Source organism: Boleophthalmus pectinirostris, unplaced genomic scaffold, assembly GCF_026225935.1.
Source record: "Boleophthalmus pectinirostris isolate CB_2022bp ecotype Guang Dong unplaced genomic scaffold, ASM2622593v1 HiC_scaffold_17, whole genome shotgun sequence".
NCBI classification, from domain to species: domain Eukaryota; kingdom Metazoa; phylum Chordata; class Actinopteri; order Gobiiformes; family Gobiidae; genus Boleophthalmus; species Boleophthalmus pectinirostris.
The window spans coordinates 15,287,931-15,308,939 of NW_026571115.1; the positions used below are offsets into that span (position 1 = coordinate 15,287,931).

The 21,009-nt window shown below is 36.8% G+C and overlaps 2 protein-coding genes and 1 long non-coding RNA gene across 8 annotated transcripts in view; 2 read left to right on the forward strand and 1 right to left on the reverse strand.

Moving 5' to 3' along the window:
* LOC129408701 (uncharacterized) overlaps positions 1-3,810 on the reverse strand; it is a 59,368-nt gene extending 55,558 nt beyond the window's left edge. For all 3 annotated transcript variants that reach the window (XR_008632090.1, XR_008632089.1, XR_008632088.1), the window contains exon 1: positions 3,637-3,810. This is a non-coding gene — a long non-coding RNA (uncharacterized LOC129408701). The remainder of the gene's footprint in view (positions 1-3,636) is intronic.
* Positions 3,186-7,028, forward strand: zfand2a (zinc finger, AN1-type domain 2A). Of its 2 annotated transcripts, none has more exons than XM_020933378.2 (10): positions 3,186-3,363; positions 3,945-4,030; positions 4,106-4,200; positions 4,318-4,449; positions 5,054-5,205; positions 5,284-5,412; positions 5,487-5,562; positions 5,641-5,717; positions 6,465-6,589; positions 6,744-7,028. In XM_020933378.2, exons 2-9 carry the CDS (start codon positions 3,976-3,978, stop codon positions 6,574-6,576), a joined length of 828 nt encoding a protein of 275 aa, XP_020789037.1. In that variant the 5' UTR covers positions 3,186-3,363; positions 3,945-3,975; the 3' UTR covers positions 6,577-6,589; positions 6,744-7,028. The 2 variants fall into 2 exon arrangements, with proteins under 2 accessions (XP_020789037.1, XP_020789030.1); XM_020933371.2 differs by having other exon boundaries at positions 6,465-6,549.
* Positions 7,029-7,156: 128 nt separating this feature from the next.
* galr2b (galanin receptor 2b) overlaps positions 7,157-21,009 on the forward strand; it is a 45,728-nt gene continuing 31,875 nt past the window's right edge. Inside the window, exons 1-3 of one of the 3 annotated variants that reach the window (XM_055153018.1) lie at positions 7,157-7,494; positions 17,146-17,237; positions 17,319-17,378. In XM_055153018.1, coding sequence (XP_055008993.1) covers positions 17,350-17,378 — 29 coding nt within the window. In that variant the 5' untranslated portion in view covers positions 7,157-7,494; positions 17,146-17,237; positions 17,319-17,349. Of the gene's footprint in view, positions 7,495-12,307; positions 17,238-17,318; positions 17,379-21,009 lie in introns of those variants that run through there. The other 2 variants (XM_055153017.1, XM_055153019.1) reach the window with 2 other exon arrangements.

A 21,009-nucleotide genomic window follows, 5' to 3' on the forward strand; every position in this document is an offset into this window, starting at 1 on the left:
TGCACCTGCAAGATTAAAGGGTGGATCCATAATACTCAGTCTTCTGCTCTGTTATAATGTTGTTTCCTAATCACAAACATACATGGAGTTGTTTTGTGTTTTGTTTCATTCACATGTCTAACACACAAACCTGCATATTTAACCTGAGTTTTCACAAATTCTTCTCACAAACACTCTGCTCCACTATGTGACGTCATGTGGTAATGTAGAAAGTGCTCTACTATATTTTTAAACTCCATACACCTTCAGTAGAATAATTTGGATCATTTCAGCCCTGGAATTGCTAATCTCTACTAAACAAAGGACAAAATGTAGGTGTTATCTTGGAAACTATACAGGGCATCACAAGGTGGAAAAGAGCCTTCTGAGCTTTGGAGATGTAGACAGACTAATAATAGTGTTACTCAAACATGTGTGAATGAAACAAAACACAACTCCAGGTATGTTTTTGAGGCGGTAACAACATTCTAGAGTCAATTTTGTGTAATATAGGACCTTTAAATTGGATTAAGATTAGAGGACAAACAGTAGTTAGGCCTCACAACATAATTACAATTTCCAAGAAAAATTTTAAATGTGAGAATTTTTGTGACCAGCCAAACTGAGCACCAAAGTGAAATGAATGTCCCACTCAAAAACACACATGCTCACTAATTGGCTGGTAATAATTCTAGAAGCTTATTAAAATAAAACATGTGACCCGAACCAATTACTTTAAAGTGGGAGAGATGTAAATGTGACATGATGTAATTACTTGTCAAAAATGACTGTGTCCATAATAATCCCGACTGAAGAATGTGAAGGGAACGCATTGTGGAGCGTAATGAGCAGAAATGAGCAGTGGTGACAAATTAATTAAAAGTGCTTTCAGGAGGCAGTCAGCTGGCAGAGGGGCTAAAGTCGACAAATGACGCGCTCAGGAAAAGCTCGGCAGCCCCAGAGATCTTGATTGTTGTCAGAGCAGCATCATTTGCATTTACAATGAAGACGCCGAGAGATGTGAAGGGCTGTTTTGGAACAAGATGGCTGTCATCATTGGCCTTCTGTCAACTGTGTGCTAAAGGCGTATGAGTTTGTCATTCATACTGGGCTGTGTGGGGCTACAGGCAATGCTAGAACTACCCATCTGCAGTTGGAATTGTCTTTCATTATCTATCATGTTTTCACTTAGGCCTATTAAAGGTTCTATATTACCAAAATTGACTATTGTGAGCTTTAAACCACATTACAGTGCTGTTACCTCATCAAAAACATACCTTAAGTTGTGATTTATGTCATTCTCATACATTTCCGTAACCCTTTATTATTAGTCTGTCTACATTTCCAAAGCTCAAAATGCTCTGATCCATCTTGTGTAGCCTTCCAGTTAACAGTTACCTTTTACCTTTAGTTTAGTAGAGATTGGCAGCTACAGGGCTGAAACTATCCAAATGATTTTAGTGAAAGAGTGTTTTCTGTTTGAGAGGAGAACTCAGCCTAAATATGCAGGATTTGTGTGTTTGTGAATGAAACAAAACATAACTCCAGGTAAGTTTTTGATTAGGAAACAGCATTATAACGTAGATTAGAGAATAGAGTAATATGGGCCTTTTAATTTAAATCTTTAAATGTACAGTAGATTACAGTATAGACCAACCATTCACAACTTTGAGAGTGGTACCCAAAGATTTTCATGGAGTCACCAGTATTTTATAATATAGAGCAACCAGACTTTCAAAATTCAAAACTGGGACACACACGGGTTGAGACGGTTGGCATGAATAAAACTGTGAAAAAAGTGCACAACATTGTCCATTCTCAACTCACTTGTGTGTCATAAACTGATATATTTTCATTTTCAAGTACCATTTTCTGTATCTAAGATAAACAATTGATATTATATTCCCCTTTTCACTGTTGGTGGGTATCAGATTAGTCAAAGATAGGGACAACTGGGACATTTCTGGTATAAAACTGGGACAAATCACTGGTTTTGGATGAATCTGCTGGACAGTGGACAAGGCTCAAAACTAGGACTGTCTCAGGTAAATATGGAAGTCAGGTCACCATATTATAATCATAATAATAAACAGTTCAGTAACATCACTAATATATTTGTTATTGTTTCTTTATTTGTTATATTTATACTTATATTTGTCTTTTAACATGCACTGTCCATTGAAGAATGTGAACATATACACAGGTAAAATAGGGGTTTCTGGTAGAAAACGGTTAGGAACTGCTGGTATAGGCCATAAATATTCATCAGTATTTTCTGGTGTTTGCCAAGCGTACTTCAGCTCCTCTGCTTAACTCACTGGAATGAAGGACAAAAGACGACATCATTAACCATTAATTAATGTATAGCTTGGTTATTGTGGGATTTGTGTGGACTAAAATTGTATATACATTTATTTCATTGGAACATGCCTTTTTGTGGGATAAAAATACGGCCAGTGATATAAATTTTTAATTATTAGATAAACAACATTATTAAAGCTCAGGTATGAGTTGAAATAGGTCATGTTACGGTTACACGTAAAGGTTAGGCAAGTAATAAATGTATGAAAAATAAATGTAACGTAATGTCCCCAAGAAGCATTTAAACACAACGTGTGTCAAAATCCTGTACTGCCCATATACAATATGTGTTATATACATAATTCATGCAGTTTTGATATTTCAGCTCACTTAGATGTGGTAAGTCAAAAGTACCTATATACTAGGTTTTTTGTTTGTTTGTTTTAATACAGCCAACAGGGAAATTCAGCAAATGTAGACAAAAGTCTAAACAAATGTATGTCTAGTCTAGTGTCGCTGTTCTGTGTATATGTAGGCTTGTGTGCTTTGTCATCATGATTCACCCACGTGGAGGCTGATTGCTACCATGACATGGCATAATAATAAAGATGGAACCAGTAGATCCATGACAGCAAACAGCTAAGGCTAAAACAAGAAACATGATTCATAAACCTGCAGCACACTAATGAGTTTAGTTTCTCATCAAACACATTCATATGAACAAATGGCTCATATAATTAGTCAATTAACATGTAATCTGCCTGTTGGATGCTTCGAGAGTGAACCTGAAGTTTCCACCGCGAGGGCTTCCCTGTGACCACGCCCACAGTTACGTATCAAGTGACGTACCCGTGCGTAAGGGGCGTGTGGGCGGAGCGTCCGTGACACATCAAAACCACCAAACTTGATGAAAACAACCAGAAAACGTCCCAGCGAGCCGCAGCGACGGACCGCTTTTCTCAGGGATCTGCTTTGTGTAGACGTAAAACTCAACAGCGAATCGACATACTAGCGTGTTTTCTTCTTGATCGTCATCGGAGTCTTCTGTTTTGAGGGAACAAGCCGAAGAGAAGAGAGACACTGGTAAGTTTAACACCGAGAGAGCTAAGGCTAGCTGGTTTCCTCTGTCATCTTTTCAACAGCTTTGTTTTGACAAAGCTGTTGTCAAAGTAAGTTTGCAGTTGTATCCTCTATTTTAGACTGTTTAATTTAAAAGGTGAAATATAACTTACGTACAATCATCCGCTTTGTTCAAATAACTGTTGTGTAACTAATCTGAAAAATCTTAGCTAAGCTAGCTTTTAGCAGCTATTCAGATTTGGTAAAATGTGTCTGGGTTTTGTTGTTACATTTTACTTTTATGGGTTCAGTCATTCTGTCCAGTTCCTCAAGATGCTTCGCGGTGCTAGTTGAAAGTTGGACCCTGTTATATAACCAAGCTAAACTAATCTTTTAGCGTTAGCATGGCCTAGCTAACAAGCTACTCGGCTGGAAAAGATGACAGCCAGAATGAACGTGATTTTGCAAGTCATTTCCTAGTCCTTATCTGTGACATACTCATTCATACTCACCCCTAATGATCAGATGTACGCATTATGTACAAAGTACTTCTCAGATTTCATTCAGATTTTGTATTCCATGTGTCACTTAATTGTTTTTTTCAGATCTTCTCATCATCACAAAGAGTCTTCTACAATGGAGTTTCCTGATCTGGGGGAGCACTGCTCAGAAAAAACATGTAAACGTTTAGGTGAGTTCAGCTAAGTGCCATTTATAGACACAAGAAGATTAAACTAAATCTTACAGATTTTGTAATTTTTGGCAGATTTTCTTCCCATGAAATGTGATGCTTGTCAAGAAATCTTCTGTAAAGACCATATAACCTATGCTAATCATAAATGCACCTCATCCTACAAAAAGGTATGTTATTTACCTTATTTTTACTTAAAAAACATATCACAGTTTGTGTGTTTATAAGTTTGTTTTGTAACTAATAGTTTTGTGTAATTTCTTTGTGTGTGTTTTTGTATCATGTAGGATATCCAGGTGCCTGTGTGTCCCTTGTGCAACATTCCCATTCCTGTAAAAAGGGGGGAGATGCCTGATATTAAAGTCGGTGAACATATTGACAGAGATTGCAAGTCAGATCCAGCACAAAGGAAAAGAAAGGTGAACATGTTTTTCAATTTATTCTTTGCACCTGATGCCATCAACATTACCTGGGGGTGTGAAGCACTACTCTGTTAGAAGCTCTATTACACAAGTTAGGCTAAATCTGAGTTTTATTTTTACACAATCCAACTAGATGGAGCGGACTTGGTTGGAATTACAATAGGGGAGATGATTTGTGCTCTTAAGTCCCTCGCAGATCAAATTACAGACACAAGATAGCTAGCAGTAGTCAACCGTCTTAACACCTAAACAGGTCCATGAATGCTTGTATTGATCACAGGCTCCTGAAAATGTGCTGTTTAAATCAATTTTCTTAAGTTTTCAGACTATCTTCAGATTTTTTTGTCTGTCTGATAATTGTGTGCATTGTGTCACCATGGTAACTACTGAATATTCTGCCTTTAGAGATGTATTTAGGACATCCCCAGCGTGATGTCACTGCAAAGTATCAATTAAAAGCTGTTTTGACAAATGAGTTTCTCTTCTGTGAGATAAATTAGTTATCAGTTATGTTTTTTTATACCAACTAATGATTATTGTCAGTAATGCAAGTATTATAGTTCAGTTAAATACTTATTTTTGTGCCTGTTGCCTTTTTCAGATCTTTACAAACAAATGCTCTAAAGGTGGCTGTAAGCAGAAGGAGATGATGCGAGTGACATGTGATCAATGTCATTTAAATTATTGTCTTAAACACCGTAATCCATTAGACCATGATTGTAAAACGGATGGTAAACCTCTGTCCAAATCAGGGTATGTGATAATCCACTGTAATATTTCCAAATTAAATTATTGTGCTTGTTGTTGAGATTTATTGTTTTTTATGTTCAGACACGCTGCATTAATGAGATCCCATGGTGCTTCCTCTACCTCAGCCTCTGGGTCAAGTTCGTCCTCTTCAGGGAACTCTAGACCTGTATCTAACGGCGTGAGCACAAGTAATAGAAGCAGCACTAGTAGGTAAGCTCTTGTAACTTGTTTTGATCTGCTTTAATGCTCCTGCTGCTTTAATCAACTTTATTTCTTACTTTTAGCACGGCCCAGCGAATCCCAACTTCAGTTTCAGCACACAGCGTAATACCTCCTTCAGTGTCTTTCCAAGCCGGCCTGGTGAGCATTCAAGCAGAGACTTGGAGATGTTCTTATGTGATGAAACTCTAAGTGTTGCCACTCATGCTGTGATTACAGACAGAAGAGCAGGCTTTACAAAGAGCCCTGGAGATGTCTCTAGCAGAGTCAAGACCGCCTGTCCAGCCCACTCTTAGGTAAGCACAGTTACACCACACTGCAGAAGCATATACTTTTATATGTACACCCAGTAAATGGTAAAATACATACAATAGAAATGCTACTTCAGTCATACTAGTAACTTTTAGACTATAAGAAGTATAAACGAGTTTATTGATTTGTGCACTCACTCCTCCTGTTTGTTCTACTGCATTAATGCAGTGCAGCTCAGCTGCAGTATGAGTGGATTCTGCAGATACGACATTATTTACTAGAGTGTCTTTGTGTTTTTGTGTGCTGGATTTTAGCCACATTAAAAGTAAATATAGAATGAGTGCACCCTTTTAAACTCAATAATTTTATATGTACACATTTTTATAACCAGAAAATCCTATTGAGGCTACTTATGTCTTGTTCTGGGGAGTGCAATACACCAATACAGCAGCACAGTGCAATCTCAGCATCAAGACAACATAAACAAATGCACATAACAGTTTCAGAACCTTTCAGAATATAGTTAAACTGACTTAAAATTATATAGCAAATGATATAACATAAATCAAACCAGTAATAATTCTTGATCACTGGTCATGAAATCAGTCAGTTTGTTTTTATGCATGCTTTTATCATGCCTTGTTTTTTGTTCCTATTTTTTGTGATTTGTTCTCGGACAATGGCAGTTAAACTTTTCTGAGAACGCGTTCTGGAACGAGAATATAGAACAATGTCAGATAAAACTTTTTGATTGTCTGGACAATTGAATAATGTTAGTTTGTGTCTCATAGCCCTCAGGAGCAGGAGGATCTGGCTCTAGCTCAGGCTCTCGCTGCCAGTGAAGAAGAATACCGGCGTCAGCAGCAGAGACAACAGGTACCGGGAAAGATTAGCCGTCCGTAGCATGCGTTAACATGTAGGTACACTGTTGTCATGGAAACGCTCACTCTGATCTCCTTAATTGGTCAAACTCCTCTAACATGCCTTTGAGACACATGAGCAACTCCTGTATTTGATCAGAGGATTCACAGGAAGTGCTGTTGTCCTAATATCCTTCAATTTGTTTCCAGGGTAGAGAGTCTAAACAGTCCAACTGCAGCCTTTCTTAAGAGCCCAACCACCATTTTGTCCACCAGCTGTTCTGTAAGCCACTACAAACTGCACGCATGGGAGATCATGTTCAAGCATCGAAGATTGTTTTAATTAAAAATGAAGATGTTATACGCCTTTTACTATATAAGCACATATTTTCAACAGTAATGATTTGCTTTGTACATATTTTATAAGCTGATCATGAACCCATTGTATTACCACATATGGATAATGGAATAAATTATTTAATGATTCACCCTGAAGTGTCTGTCAGAGCACGCTTGTTTGATGACCCAATTAAAAACATGGGGAATTGTGGGTGAGAATATTACCACCAAGACATTAGTTCTGGACTTCAATAAATTCAATATCAATTACAATAAGGAATGTGCTAGCAAATAACTCATACATAACTTAAGGGCATGTGGGGATAACCAGGAAACCATCTCTGGTGCATAGTTAAATACTAATAATAAATTAAAATTATAATTAAGCAGATAAGATAGTCTAATAACATAGTCAAGATCTTTGAAAAGGCAGTTAAATTAAATAGATATTTGACATTTTACTAGGGACAACTGGAATCACATATGTTAAGATGTCACTATATCAAATCATATTTTTCCAAAATGTTATTGTTTAGTATTGTGCAATTTTACAGAAAATGAACCTGACGATTACTATTTTTTTCCTGCAGGGGGCAATAGAATAACATTCAGGAAATTCAAGGTATTTTTGTTTTGAATACTTTTATTCACTCGCTGTGCCTAAAATATCGCGTTGGCCTCCCTGTCATGTAGTAAATGAATGCTATGAAAGACAGCTGATTTTGAGTCTCAAAAGCCAAGCGTCCAAACTCAATGTTGTACTGTCATCACTAGAGGTGGGGGGTGTCAAAAGACCTGCTCAACCCATTTGCATCATTAAGGTCCTATATTATCAGAATCTAAAAACAAGGATGGAGTTTTCTTGGTTTCAGACATACTTGTGATTCAGTGCACATCTATAGACAAAATTATGCAGTATTATCTGTCTAATTGCGATGCGTCTGCAGATTTCCGTATGAATGAGGGCTATATTAAAAACTGCGTTGTGTAAAGTTTGGACCATTTGTCTCCATAGATGAAGAATGGAGTATCATAAATTTCTGTTTGAGTTCAGGGGTTTTCACCTTTAACCTGCAGGTATAGGTATAGTTTAATTCTGCAATAGGAACCAGATTAAAATTAAATTCAGGATTAAGACGGTGAAATGTGTTTGGTCTCCTAGATAAAGGTGCATTATGTAACTTCTCTTTTGGAGGGCCACCTGTATGTCTCCATGGAGATTTTATTACTTTGCTTGGAATGTTCCCCAGTATTGAGATGAGCAGTCTATGACCAAGCCAAGTGACGGTGATTTTTTTTAAAGTATTTTTGAGTCAAAATCGAAATTGAAAGACCTGCAGTTTTACTCAGAGCATCTGTCTTAATTCTGTCCTATGGAGTTGTTTTTATCATCATATTCTTAAGAGTTTCTTCCAAGTGTTTCAGTCACCTCCTACTGCTCCAGTTCCTGTGGAGCTATGACTCATAATATTGTAGTAAAAAAACACATACATTTAAAGGGCAAATGAGGCTAATCTTTGAGCGGTGTCAGTAGAGCTTGAATGACATTTCCATATGTTTCTTTAAAAGCTTTATTAAATAGAAATATAAAACGAGATGGTTAATAATGTAGCTGTATGTATGATGCTACAAGCTTCAGCTCATAAAATAGAGTCCGTTAAATACATTTAGAAGAGCATATGGCAGTTAGGGACAGAGACGAGTTTAAGACGCAATCTGTAATCCATCATCTATAAAAATGTTGTCAGGACTCAAACTTTATTCTAAGTAACACCAGCCAGGAATTACAATATTTATCAGCCAAATATAGCAAGGAAAACAGGGTCTTTTTTGTCTAATTCTGTTCTCATTCAATACCACAAAATCTGTATCTGTAACACAACCACTTTATTTTAGAGAAAAGTGACAATTTAAGTATGAACTGACAAGTCTTCCACAGTCATTGGAGTGTAATTTAACTTGGATGCTAAATCCTGTATAAGCTTTAAACTCCACTTGGAGAAATTATGTTTTTATGTTGTCTTACAAACAAAGGAAGGGATTTCAGAAAACTATTATATGGAGACAGCAGCTACTTCTTAGAATCCATAAGAATAGATACAAAAAAGAAATGTCCCTGTGCTCAGTAATATGAAAAAGCCACTTCTATTGAAGTGGTGCTGGAAAAAGGCCTTGGTGGGTTCTGGGAATTAGTGCCATTATTGAACCCTGTGTAATCTATGTTATTCTATTGAACAGGCTGTTTGTGAATAGACTTTATTGCTTTTCCAAGGCTAAAATGTTGAACGATGTTTCCACAAAAGTGTGTTACTGGAACCTGTGGGATTTTCCAGCTGGCAATATAACAATATACAATAAACATTTTCTTTTACTCATTTATAACAGATTGAAGGCCAAGGTGCCTGTGACATTCATTTTGAATCATGTTTCACTAAACATGATTCAACCCTTTGTAAACATTGTCATGACGCCAGACCTATTAGACTTGATTGCAAATTGTATTTTTCAATTTCCTCTGGAACAACACCCCGCTTTTTTTGGCCACATCTCCACGGGGGTTGTCTCCATAGCGATAGAGGTGTGGAGGGCCCAGCTGGAGACTCTTGAACCTGGAAATGAAAATCTTCTCCATGTCCTTAGAACAAGTGTCATCACAGCAGGAAATATAGTCAATACTTCTCAAAGCAAAGGGTTTCAATATGTCAGTCAAAAGGTAAAAGGTAAGAAGGACCTTTAAAGGGGACGTAACCGTGCTCCCTCATCATTAGTTTATTAAATGTTTGTTTTTTAGTTGATGATGCATGCATATTTGACTAGCCCTGTATAGACTTGCATGCTTTCTGCCCACTTCTGTGAACAGCAGTAGGGACAAGTGTTATAATGCCTTTATGAAGAGCCTGTATCATTTAAATGGGATTTCAGTTTCTCTTAACAAGCCGTTTTAGATCAATATTGCTCTTTACAATGAACAAAGTTTAAAATGATGATCTATGCATGTTATTACAAGTCTTTCAGTTCAACAAAACGTGTCCTACAACAGGTAACACAAATCGGGCTGATAAACAACTAAGGAATATAGTGTTTCTTTATTATGTGAACTTAAATATCCTCCAAAACTGGAAATAATCTTTAACAAAAACAGGCTGGGTATAAATGCAGAAACAGAGTCAAACAGGAAATAATTCAGAATCAGACAATACAGAATGCCCAATGGCAACTACAGGATATATTCAGATACGGAGCTGAAGAGTGACTCTTGACTCATCAACAATCCAGCAAAGACTGAACGGCTAGAGGGAGTTCATATAGACAAGGTAGTCTATATAAACTCCCTATAGCCATTCAGGGATGATTAGGGAATGAGTGACAACTGCAGGAAAAACAGGGAGAAACCAAAAGATGGACTGGATCAAACTGGGGCATGGAGCTGGACTGGGGATAAACATGTAAACAATAGACAAAACTGTTATAATTACCATGTTGACACAATAGACACATTAGCAAACACGGTCAAAAAAGTTTTAAGATACTCTGAAAACTCAAGAAAAAATGTGAAATTGATTTAAATAACATATTTTCAGGAGCCTGTGCTTATGGTCATATTTTTCCACAAAAAGGTGAGAGGGACTAACTGAAAAACTGTTGGCTATAGCTGTAATTTTATGTGTGAGCGAGCACAGCATCAGCTCTTCTGTTTTAATTAAAACTAAGTCAGTTCTTTCTAGTCAGATTAACGTCTAACTAAAGCTTCAGACGAAATAGTGCCTCGACTTAGCGACACACCCCCAGAGAAATGTTGATGAAGATGTTGAATGTGCCTGTTTTTGTTGCATGTGGATAGGCCCAGTGAACAAATGTGTAATCTTGTGACCTGTTCTCCAGCTCAGTGTTAAACTATAGGAATTCTTGAATGTTGTGATGGCACGTAAAACCATCATATACTCATCACGTAATTGCCTCAACAACTATCCACTGCATGACTCCACTCTCACTGTTTTAATCATGTGCCCCCTTATGGCTATGGTGATAATTGAGAAAAACCATCACAGCTTGGTCCTTCGACTACCAGAGCTAATCATATTTTCAAGTGCATTTAGCCCAGATGTGCCACAAAATCAAACATCAAATGGGTGGAAGCATAAAAGCAGAAGTAAGTTTAAGGATAAAAATAATGCATTATTGTGACTGGCCTTTCAAGATTCAATATTATGCGAAATGGACTCTTAGGAGCTTTAAACCATGTTATAATGTTGTTACTTCCTCAAAAACATGGCTGGAGTTGTGGTTTGTTCACACATGTTTGAGTAACTCTGGGTATGTTTTTAAGGTTAAGGTTAAGGTTCTTTATTTGTCATTCAAGCATGCAAGAGAAACACATGACAGAACGAAATGTGCTCCCCGAGGCCCAGTGATCCTGAGATCATTTATTATAAAAAAAAATAATAATAAATAAGCAATATTAAAAAGTAAATGCATCAAAAACAACAACATTTAGCAGTTCCAGTAGACAACTACAAGTAAAATGTGGTAAGCCCAATCAGGAAGTCAGTGTGCACTGTTCAAAAGTCTGACAGTCTCAGGAAAGAAGCTGGACTTCAGCCGAGATGTTCTGGCTTTAATACTCCTCAGTCTCCTCCCAGAGGAAGATTTTTGAAGAAGAAACAACATTATAACAGAAAACAAAAAAACATTGTAATAAGGGTCCTTTAAACATCCTCTTGAGTAGATTTGCTTATGGCATGTCATGTTTTAGAACTTGATGAATGAAAATAATGGCCACACATCATTATTAAGCTTCTTGTACTGGAAACAGATGCATCCCCCCATCTACAGGCAGCAGAGAGAATTAACATGAGGAAACAAAATTAAACTAGATAATGCTCAGACATATTTGTAATCAACACAATCAACAACTACAAATGCTTTGAACAAGTCTGGCAATGATTTATGGGCCTAAAAACAGTGAAGGGTTTCTATACCGGTGACACAACAATCTTTGGAAAATTCAAATTACATACTAGTATTTCTGAGGTTTAGAAGCAAAGGACTTTTTTTAACAGACGATTACTGAAACCAGCACAAATCAAGACAAAAAGAATTCTAGTTAATTTGTGCTTTGAACCGCTCCTGATTCAAAGAGCACAAATTCATATATATATATATATATATATATATATATATATATATATATATATATATATATATATATATATATATATATATATATATATATATATATATATATATATATATATATATATATATATATATATATATATATATATATATATATATATGTATATATATATATATATATATATATATATATATATGTATATATATATATATATATATATATATATATATATATATATATATATATATATATATATATATATATATATATATATATATATATGTATACACATAAAATTTTGTGTCTGCCCTTGGAAAATTCCAGATCTTGTTTCATATTGTTTACTAATTTATGTACCACAGTGGCTTTCAAGTTATTTTTACATGAGTAGTAGTTGTCCCAATTTCTTTCTTTTTATTCTCATTTGAGTCATTAAATGGAGCACCACGTAGCCCCAAATCCACCCCCATAACCGCTAAGATCATTTGACTGGCGCTCAACATTATGGGTGACGTCACACTCCCTTGGTCCACTTCTTTATGCGGTCTGTGGTTGGAGTGTACAACAGGCTATAGCTGAGCGTGCAGGTAGCATGAGCTTCATGTGGTAATAACCTGGTATAACATCGGGAACGTGCTTTTGTGCTGCTACACTTGAAAACACTTGAGCTAAAGTGGCAGTGACGAGATTGTTCACATCCTTTGAAAACTGCAGAAGCATGCATCCAAATGGACCACAAGTGTCTGGTCGTGTTGCTGCAGTATATGGACTCCATCTATGCAATGTACAATGTCCCCGAAAACAAATGGTCCTTCATATTCAAATATAGAATAAATGTTGCTCTAGCTCTGAGATGAGATGAGGGAACAAAGAAACAAGAAAACAAAAAGGAGCCAAGGCAAGTATACAAAAACATTTATCAATATTCTGTGTAATGGATTCACAATATTCATATATCACCACTCACAAAATCAAGCATCTCTAACCTATATTACATTGTTGCTTTGTGTGTGTATGGATGTATCTCTCTGATTGACTACTTTACCTGCCAGTCACATCCATCGTAACTCAAAGAGATGAGAACAGGGCCTAGACAACACTTCTTTGCATATGGAAAAAATATGTAGTCTTAGCCGGCTGCACAAATCAGTGTAGAATGCATAAAATTAACATACATGAACCATATTTATATCTGGCTACACTACACTCAAAGATGTTCACAGTCCAACATCAAAATGTTAGAACTCCATTTTGGACACATTGCTAACCAATTTGGAAAACCTTTAATGAAAAATGAAGAAATCAACCAGCTGCTAACGATTTGTCAAAAATATTACATTTTTACAACTACCCTGACTAATTCCTAATACAACATTCATGAGAGACTGCCTTGTGCCAAAGGAAACTTCATTCTGCCAATAAACAAAATTCACAGGAGCAAAACTATCATTCTAATCCAACCAATGTTATATATTCAATACAGGATTAGTGTTTGGAGGGAAATGTCCCTGTAGTTTTTCGGCATGCATCTTGTTGAGTGATGATTTGCCTGGGGAAATCAGCTGAGGATGTAGCAGAGCTGAGTCTTGTTCACTCCCATCTGGCTTCATTCTTCTGATCGTGAAAGGGACACAGGTGAATGTCAGACCAAGAACAATCAGATTTGTGGGAGATGATTAATGGTACTTTCGGTGATAACACATGCTGCTCTCCGAGGTTATATTAAATTAATAACACAGGATAATAAAACGTGAAGTGGTGTCATATTATCTAATCATCTAACTTTTCTAGTAGAGAGCCTGCAGCCTGCTTGTTTCATTTAATGTCCCCCTGTATGACAAGATCTTATCCTGTATTTATTCATTTATAAGGGTTTTATTGCTCAAATATACCTTGAAAAACATGTGTTATTTCTGACCTGTAACTTGGCCTGGTGACGTCACCTGCTTGTCTCCATGGAAATACAGTTTGATGCTATACTGTGGAACATTCTAGACAAAAAAAAAATCCAAAAAACAGTGAGGCAGGCAGGTAGTATTTCCTTCACCAAAAACATCCTTTTCTTTTGGGAGGGCGAACTAGCAGAATAGTTAGTACACCTGTTTTTCAAGGTTGACATTGATCCTGTATTGACTTTTCTGAAAATCTAGGATTTGCATGTGTTAGCTTCAGAGAACTAAATGTAATTATATTGTATGATCCCTCGACGCTATAAGATCCACTTCATCATCTGCATCCCTCAGTGGACATAAATAGATGGAATAATTAACTTAACTGCTGCTTAATACCCATTTCGTTGTATAATCAATGAAAATAAATAACACTTTCCTTACAGGATTATGTACTTATGCTATTCCAGCTGGGCCATATCCAAGAAAATGATGCATAAAAACATCTCTGATTTGTAGGCATGAACTGTCAGGTACTCCAGATCTAATGATCGCAAACATTGAAGCACACTGCAAGACAAGGTTGACATTTAGTCATTTGTCAAAAAAATAACCATATTTAAAGGTGCATTGTGTAACTTTTCTGGCTAAGAGTCCATCACTTGCTTGTTTTTATGGATGCCATTGCTCTGCCTGGACATTAACATTAAACGGCTCTACCTCTTTTTTTTTTTTTTTTTTTTCAATTATGGGTGGTTGTATAACTCAAAAATACCTAGGAATACAGGCATTCTGACTGTGAGCGGGTTTGCCTCTGCATAGATCTCACCTGTAATCTGATGTGGCTTACTCCCCATGAAGATAGAAAAGTAATACCATAATACCATATGGTGAAACATACAAGACCATACCAGACAAAGCAATAACATCTCTGTGGAGAAAAGCATTCCACGGACCCTCCACTGGAGAAGTTATACAATGCAACTTTAATGCACCAGTTATTGAAAAATGCTGTAGAAATATGCAATTTAATATAATAAAAAAAAATCGGTTAATATTAAAACTTATATATAATATTCCTGACATTGAACAAGGCTCACAGTGTCTTTCAGTAGCCACTAAAAACTCCCTCACAAAGTGATGTTTAATGAAAGTGGTGTCTCCATTCATAGCATTCTTCTGAAATATGCTGTTACTGTACGTCTCTGAAATAGACCTTGGCTTTGGTCCAAAAAAATTTGATGTTTTATTTGGCTTTTGACACACATTGATTTCCTCTTGTGTTTGCCAAAAGCTTTAGTTGGTGCAGACTGCAGTGTCCTGTGGGGTTTGGGTCTGAAACAGCAGGAGTTGCCAAGAAAGAATCAGTTGAGCTCTGTGCTTCAAGCTAATACGTATTTCATCAAATACAAACAGAGGCGTCTCTCCACAAATACAGGAAAAAGCTATAGTCTGCAATCTAACACAAGATAACTGCTAAATTAAAGATGCTCTGCCTTTTTTATGTAGACAGTCCACCACCTGCTTGGGGAATTGCTGCTCTTAGTGTTTTTATGGGATTAAAGTTATAGTCTCCATATAGACAAGCAGGCCAAGTAACAGGTCAGATCTGTGAAGCGGTGAACACAGTAACAGAAGGATTTTTTTATTTTTTATTTTTTTTGCATAATATATTCCATTATTACCTCAAAAACTAAATACATTTTCCAGTTTCAAAGGCAGTAAAAAGTTTAAACTAAACTAGTTAAGTACAACAGATTCACTGGAGCTACTGCCAACACAAATTAGAAATGGATTTGAAATGAGTTTACAAGGGGTTTACCTCTAATTTTCAGTCTTTTGGTGTATTTGTCTGAAACTTGTGAGATCTGGTTCATGACTTTCATGATGATTTTTTTGGTGGAGGGTCCGCATCCTGTTTGTCTCCATGGAGATGTTATTGATATGCCCAGAATGTTCCACACAGCACTAAACATGTCTCTGGCATTTATTCAGTTACATGTTTTGTTTTGTTTTTTGTTTTTTAACAGCTAAAAACCATTCATTCTTATTGTGAGATGTTATATACAGTATAGCCTCTCCACACATTTGCTCTACAACTTGACTTGGTGGTGTTGCCTATTTGTCTCCATGGAAATTGGGACATTCCAAGCTAAGAAAGTATTTTGAAATGGTACAGTAAATGGTCACATTCACCCATTCATACACACTGATACATCAGTGTACACCGACTCCAGGGGCAAAGTAGGCTGTCTAAGTGTCTTGTCTAAGGACACAATGACAACATTCATCTGTGGGAGCTGAAGTCGCATCTCCAACTGGGGGGTTAGTGGAATTGACCACTCTACCAATGATGTTTATGTCGAAAGCTGGATTTGAACCACCAATCTTCGGATCAGTGGACAAACATTCTACCCTCTACTACTACAACTGTTGTGAAAAGCAAAAGGCAGTCCTTCACCAGAAAAGTTACACAGACTTCCTCTAATGAACAATGTAAACACAAAAATTGCCACAAATCACCATGTTGTGAATTATAATTGAGTTACACATGAAGGGCACTGGTATTTTGATTATGTGTATAAGCAATATGCCAGGCAAATGAATGCAGTCAATTATAGATCCAACTCCTGTTAGCAGAGGCAATCTCTGACAAAAGCAAACAATATATGGCACACAACCCTCCCATTATATTTCTAATGAAGACACTCAGTCATGGCTGCCAATATTGTGGATGCACCCAGCATTGTAACGAAAAGAGCATGAGACCTTGTCCGTGTAAGTGCTTTGTGATTTAAAGCTATACTTAAGAAAAAATGAAGAAAATAATGACTACAAAAGGATGTCCTCCAAATAACTCTCATTATTCCATTAGTGTTCAAATAAATGACATACCTTGATACTTACTGTGAGCAGAGCAGTCTCCCCACAGACAGGACTTGGAACTTGGCCTGGTTGTGCCACCTGCTTGTCTCCATGGAGGTGGTTGAGTTTAATGCTATACTGTGAAACATTCTAGATAAAGGCAGTAATATCTCCATAGTCCATCTGTAACTTGGCACAGAAAATGATATGTATGTATATTTTTGATATGACAAATTATGTAGCCTAAACAAATCATGAATATCTGTTTTTTCTAACCTTCAGTTCTACAGTATGTTGTTCATAATCAATTATCTATGCGTTAGTTATGAATGTAGCTCTGCACTCCCTTCACTGTGTGGCTGTGAGGTCTGTCTCATATCAGGTGCTTGGCTGGAGGCAACATCAGATACTGTCGACAAGAGCAGATGAAAGAAGCTGTAGCCACAGGAGCAACGCTCCTGTGATTTCCAGAGTGTACGTGAAAAGAGACCACATTTACAGTGAGATACTCTGCTCCAACAGACTGGTGACTTCTGTGTGTTTTTGTCCCTGCAGCTCACACGTGACTATATATTACATAAATGATATGAAAACTCCATGTTCTCACAGTGGGAGGTATGTATGTCTTACATTATGCAATGTTTTATTTAGTATGGATGTAACTGTACAAATCTCACAGTATGATCACGATCAGTGTTGGAAGGTCATGAAGTAAAGTATAATGCTTAAGAACATTTTTAAGTATCTGTACTTTACTTAAGTTTTTTTTTTTTTTACAGTGGATACTTTATACTTTTACTTTGCTACATTTGAGAACATGTATCTATACTTTCTACTCCACTACATTTTAGATTTGGACTGAAAAGTTAAAAGTAAAAAAAAGAAAAAGAAAGAAAGCAATAGAATAATTTAAATAAGCTAAATTCTTTATCAAATCACTACTACTACTTCTACTACTAAGTAATAAATTATTTTCTCATCTGGAGTAAAATGGAAAAAAAGAATCATGGTAGAGCCCTCTGTTTTTATAGCACTTGCTGGAACAAAATAATGCATTTAAAAGAAGAAGATTGTAATTTGATATATTGTGATGGTCCATGGCATTATTTTTGAGATTTTCTACAAGATCTGCTTCTGCCTCTGTCTGGTCTTGTTATTTCTGTAATTCTGCATGTTATGTCCATCTCCAGAGTTGCTTCCCTCTACTTGTACATCTCTGTGAAATGTCTGGTCTTTTTTTATAGTCCAGAGATCTTCAGTGTAAGAAGAGCAGCATAATCAGATTTTGTTTTTGGACGTTTTCAATCTGCTTTCGATTTCACAAGTTAACAAATACACGTCTAGCACCATCTGTTGGAGCTTTGTTTACTTACATGTTAGAACTGACTTGGAACTTTTTGGAAGTGGTTCGGGCCATTGCGAGAAACCAATCTTAATAAAGTCTGTGAAAGGTTCACATTGTTATACCAGAAGTACCAGGGCTTTTGTGTGTAAAGTAGTATAAAAAGCCCGAAATTTACTGTAACAATTTCATAAGGGTTGGTTACAACATTATGCCAGCCTGAGCTTCTTTAGGCCGGGTATAATTTCAGAGATAGCCTACTTATAAACATACACCACAACTCAATTTCTGTATTTTCACAATTCAGCAACAGCAAATTCTACCACAGAAGTCTGACTTGCCCCACAGCTCAATTTATACTGTGGACTATTTGCAAATCTCAAGTAAAATCCAACTATTACACTTCTTGAATTATTGAATTATCTGAACCATCTGTCTACATTTCTCAACAAACAACAAGGCCACATGTCGACAGTCAGGTGCTTCTTCTGTATTGGTTTCCATAGCAACCACACGTTAATGCCACGCAGCATTTAGTGCAAACTAATATTGCACACCTACTCAACCCAACAGGACAGCCCAAAGCATCAGAAACAGAAGTCCGGCAAACTGTAATTCATAATACCACAGAACACCTCATGGCTACGCTGTTTTTATTTTTAACTTTCATTAAATTCTTTTGATTTACTGCATACATTGATACTTTGCAGTGACAACCTGGGGGTGTTCCACATCTATTTCTATTGGCAGAATGTTCAGCAAGATTTAAACAACACAATTTCAGCAATCAGCTCCACTGCTTTGAAAGTGTTATACAGCTTCAGACAGAGCAGAGCCCACAGATAGTATCAAACTCCCAGGGAATGTTGATGACATCAGCTGTACTAGTCGACAAAAATGATGGTGGATTTTAGTCAGATTACACATCGAATAGTACAGTAAGTAAGTAGGTAATAAGAGTAAATATGAATGACCAACCTCTCAATCCCATGAAAAGAAAACAGTGTATTATTTGTGTTAGCTCCATATCTAGATAAAAAGTTTTAGCACATGGTACTGTAGAACATTTATTTTTCTTGTAGTGTGCAGACAAATCCATTTGCTAAAGTGCCATTTTTAGTTTAATGCCTACCTGATGCTGTTGAGGACAAAGGGCTATGAAATGATAACTGAATAAACAAATAGATAGTTTAGTCAGCTCACATTGTACAACAAAAGGCTCTTTGTGTGTTTTTGTTTATTAGTCAACAATAAACATGCACTGGGTGGACCTACTTAAAGTTTCATCTCATGGTTGTTAGTTCAAAAAAGGCAGCTTTTTTACAAGTTCTTTTAGGAATAATGAGTGATTCAGCAGCCTTGGAAAAGACCTCCAACACAAAATTAAAAGAAATTGAGCCTGAATTTCTTGCATAATTTGTCACATTTGGGTTTGATGATCTTGGATGAAACTGTTATGATCCGTTATTATTACAGTATCTCCTATAGTGAATAAGACATAGAATGGGCAAAGAATGCAAAGATGAAGGTGCACTGTGATGTAGAATTTAGATATCTGCTAGACACGTAGGGAATTTCAATATGGAGAGAATGTGCTTTTTTAGTTTCACATCTGTTTAGTGATGGTGATTGAATTCCCTTGAGAAATCAGTTCCAACGTCATGGTCAAAAATGAATTACTCAAACTATGGCCTCAAACACCCTTCAGCTTTACCAAATCAGACAGAGAGAAACTAGCTGTTTTAAATGTAACAGCACAAGTTTTGTTCTCAGTTCAGCTCCGCATTTTGATTTTTTAAAGCCAAAAGGGTAACCAGTTTTGGCAGTCAATCCTCAGACGGGACTAAAGGACACCAGCCCAGAATTTTGAGAATAAAAAATGTCTTTAATAATGCGTTATTCTTCTATGGTTCTTCACAGTTTCTCAATGTTGCCAATTTTGTGCATTGCCAATTCACTAACCATACTCATTGGTAATTACATAGTAGTAGCCATAGTTGCGTAATAGCCCCTATGACCACTGCTGATCGTAAATGGTCATATTTTTATATAGTGCTTTTCCACTTTGAAGGTACTTTAAGAGCTTTATTTCAAGGAACCACTTACCCATTCACACACAAACTCATACACCAGTGTATGCAGACATTTGGGACAAGAGTGGTTATCTGTTTTTCCCAGGGACTCAGTGAAAGTATTTATCTGTGGGATTTGGAATCGCACCACCAGCCCGAGAGTCAGTGGATCTGACATTCAACTAATGATGTTTATATTAAGAGTAGAGGATTCAAACCGCCAACCTTCAGATCACTCTTCCAAACACTCTACTACCTGAGCTACTGTCACTGGTCGCTGTAACTCATTCAAGCACCACATTCACACCAGGCAGATGGGTGAATTGTCCTGCCGAAGGACACAGCAACAATATGCACAGTGTCCCTTCTGGTTGGTGAGCAAACACTAATACATCTGTTGCCTATTGGAGAAACCTCGTGCCTAGTCTTAAGGCGTGTGCATGAGTGGTTGGATAGGCTTAATGGCTCAGTATGTGACTGATGGAGGTAGCATAAATTTAGCCTGGAAGACTCAATTGCACTCCAGTCTGTCTGCCTTATTACTTCTCTGTTTACCTGCTCCTCAGTCTTCATCCCTGACTCCAAATACTCCTCCCCGCTGCTCACCGTACCTCTTGACTTTATTCTCTTTGGCCTCACTTCTACCACCTCCAGTGTCCAGGCCCACAACATCTAATCAGTCACACCCTTCATTGCATTGTCCTCTGCATTGTCTTCTGCCAGAGAGAACTCATTCAATAAAATTACTAATATTTTCTCTTTGTGTCCGTTTGAGTCTCTCCAAGATGAAATGACAGCTATTTAGGTTCGATTTTGCCTGTAAAGCACATTG

Bases quoted from the DNA above. Each gene is read 5' to 3' on its own strand.
- zfand2a (XM_020933371.2), top strand. From the start codon at position 3,976: ATGGAGTTTCCTGATCTGGGGGAGCACTGCTCAGAAAAAACATGTAAA. The intron at 4,031-4,105 runs GTGAGTTCAGCT...AATTTTTGGCAG, and splicing joins AAAAACATGTAAACGTTTAG to ATTTTCTTCCCATGAAATGT. The intron at 5,413-5,486 runs GTAAGCTCTTGT...TCTTACTTTTAG, and splicing joins AATAGAAGCAGCACTAGTAG to CACGGCCCAGCGAATCCCAA.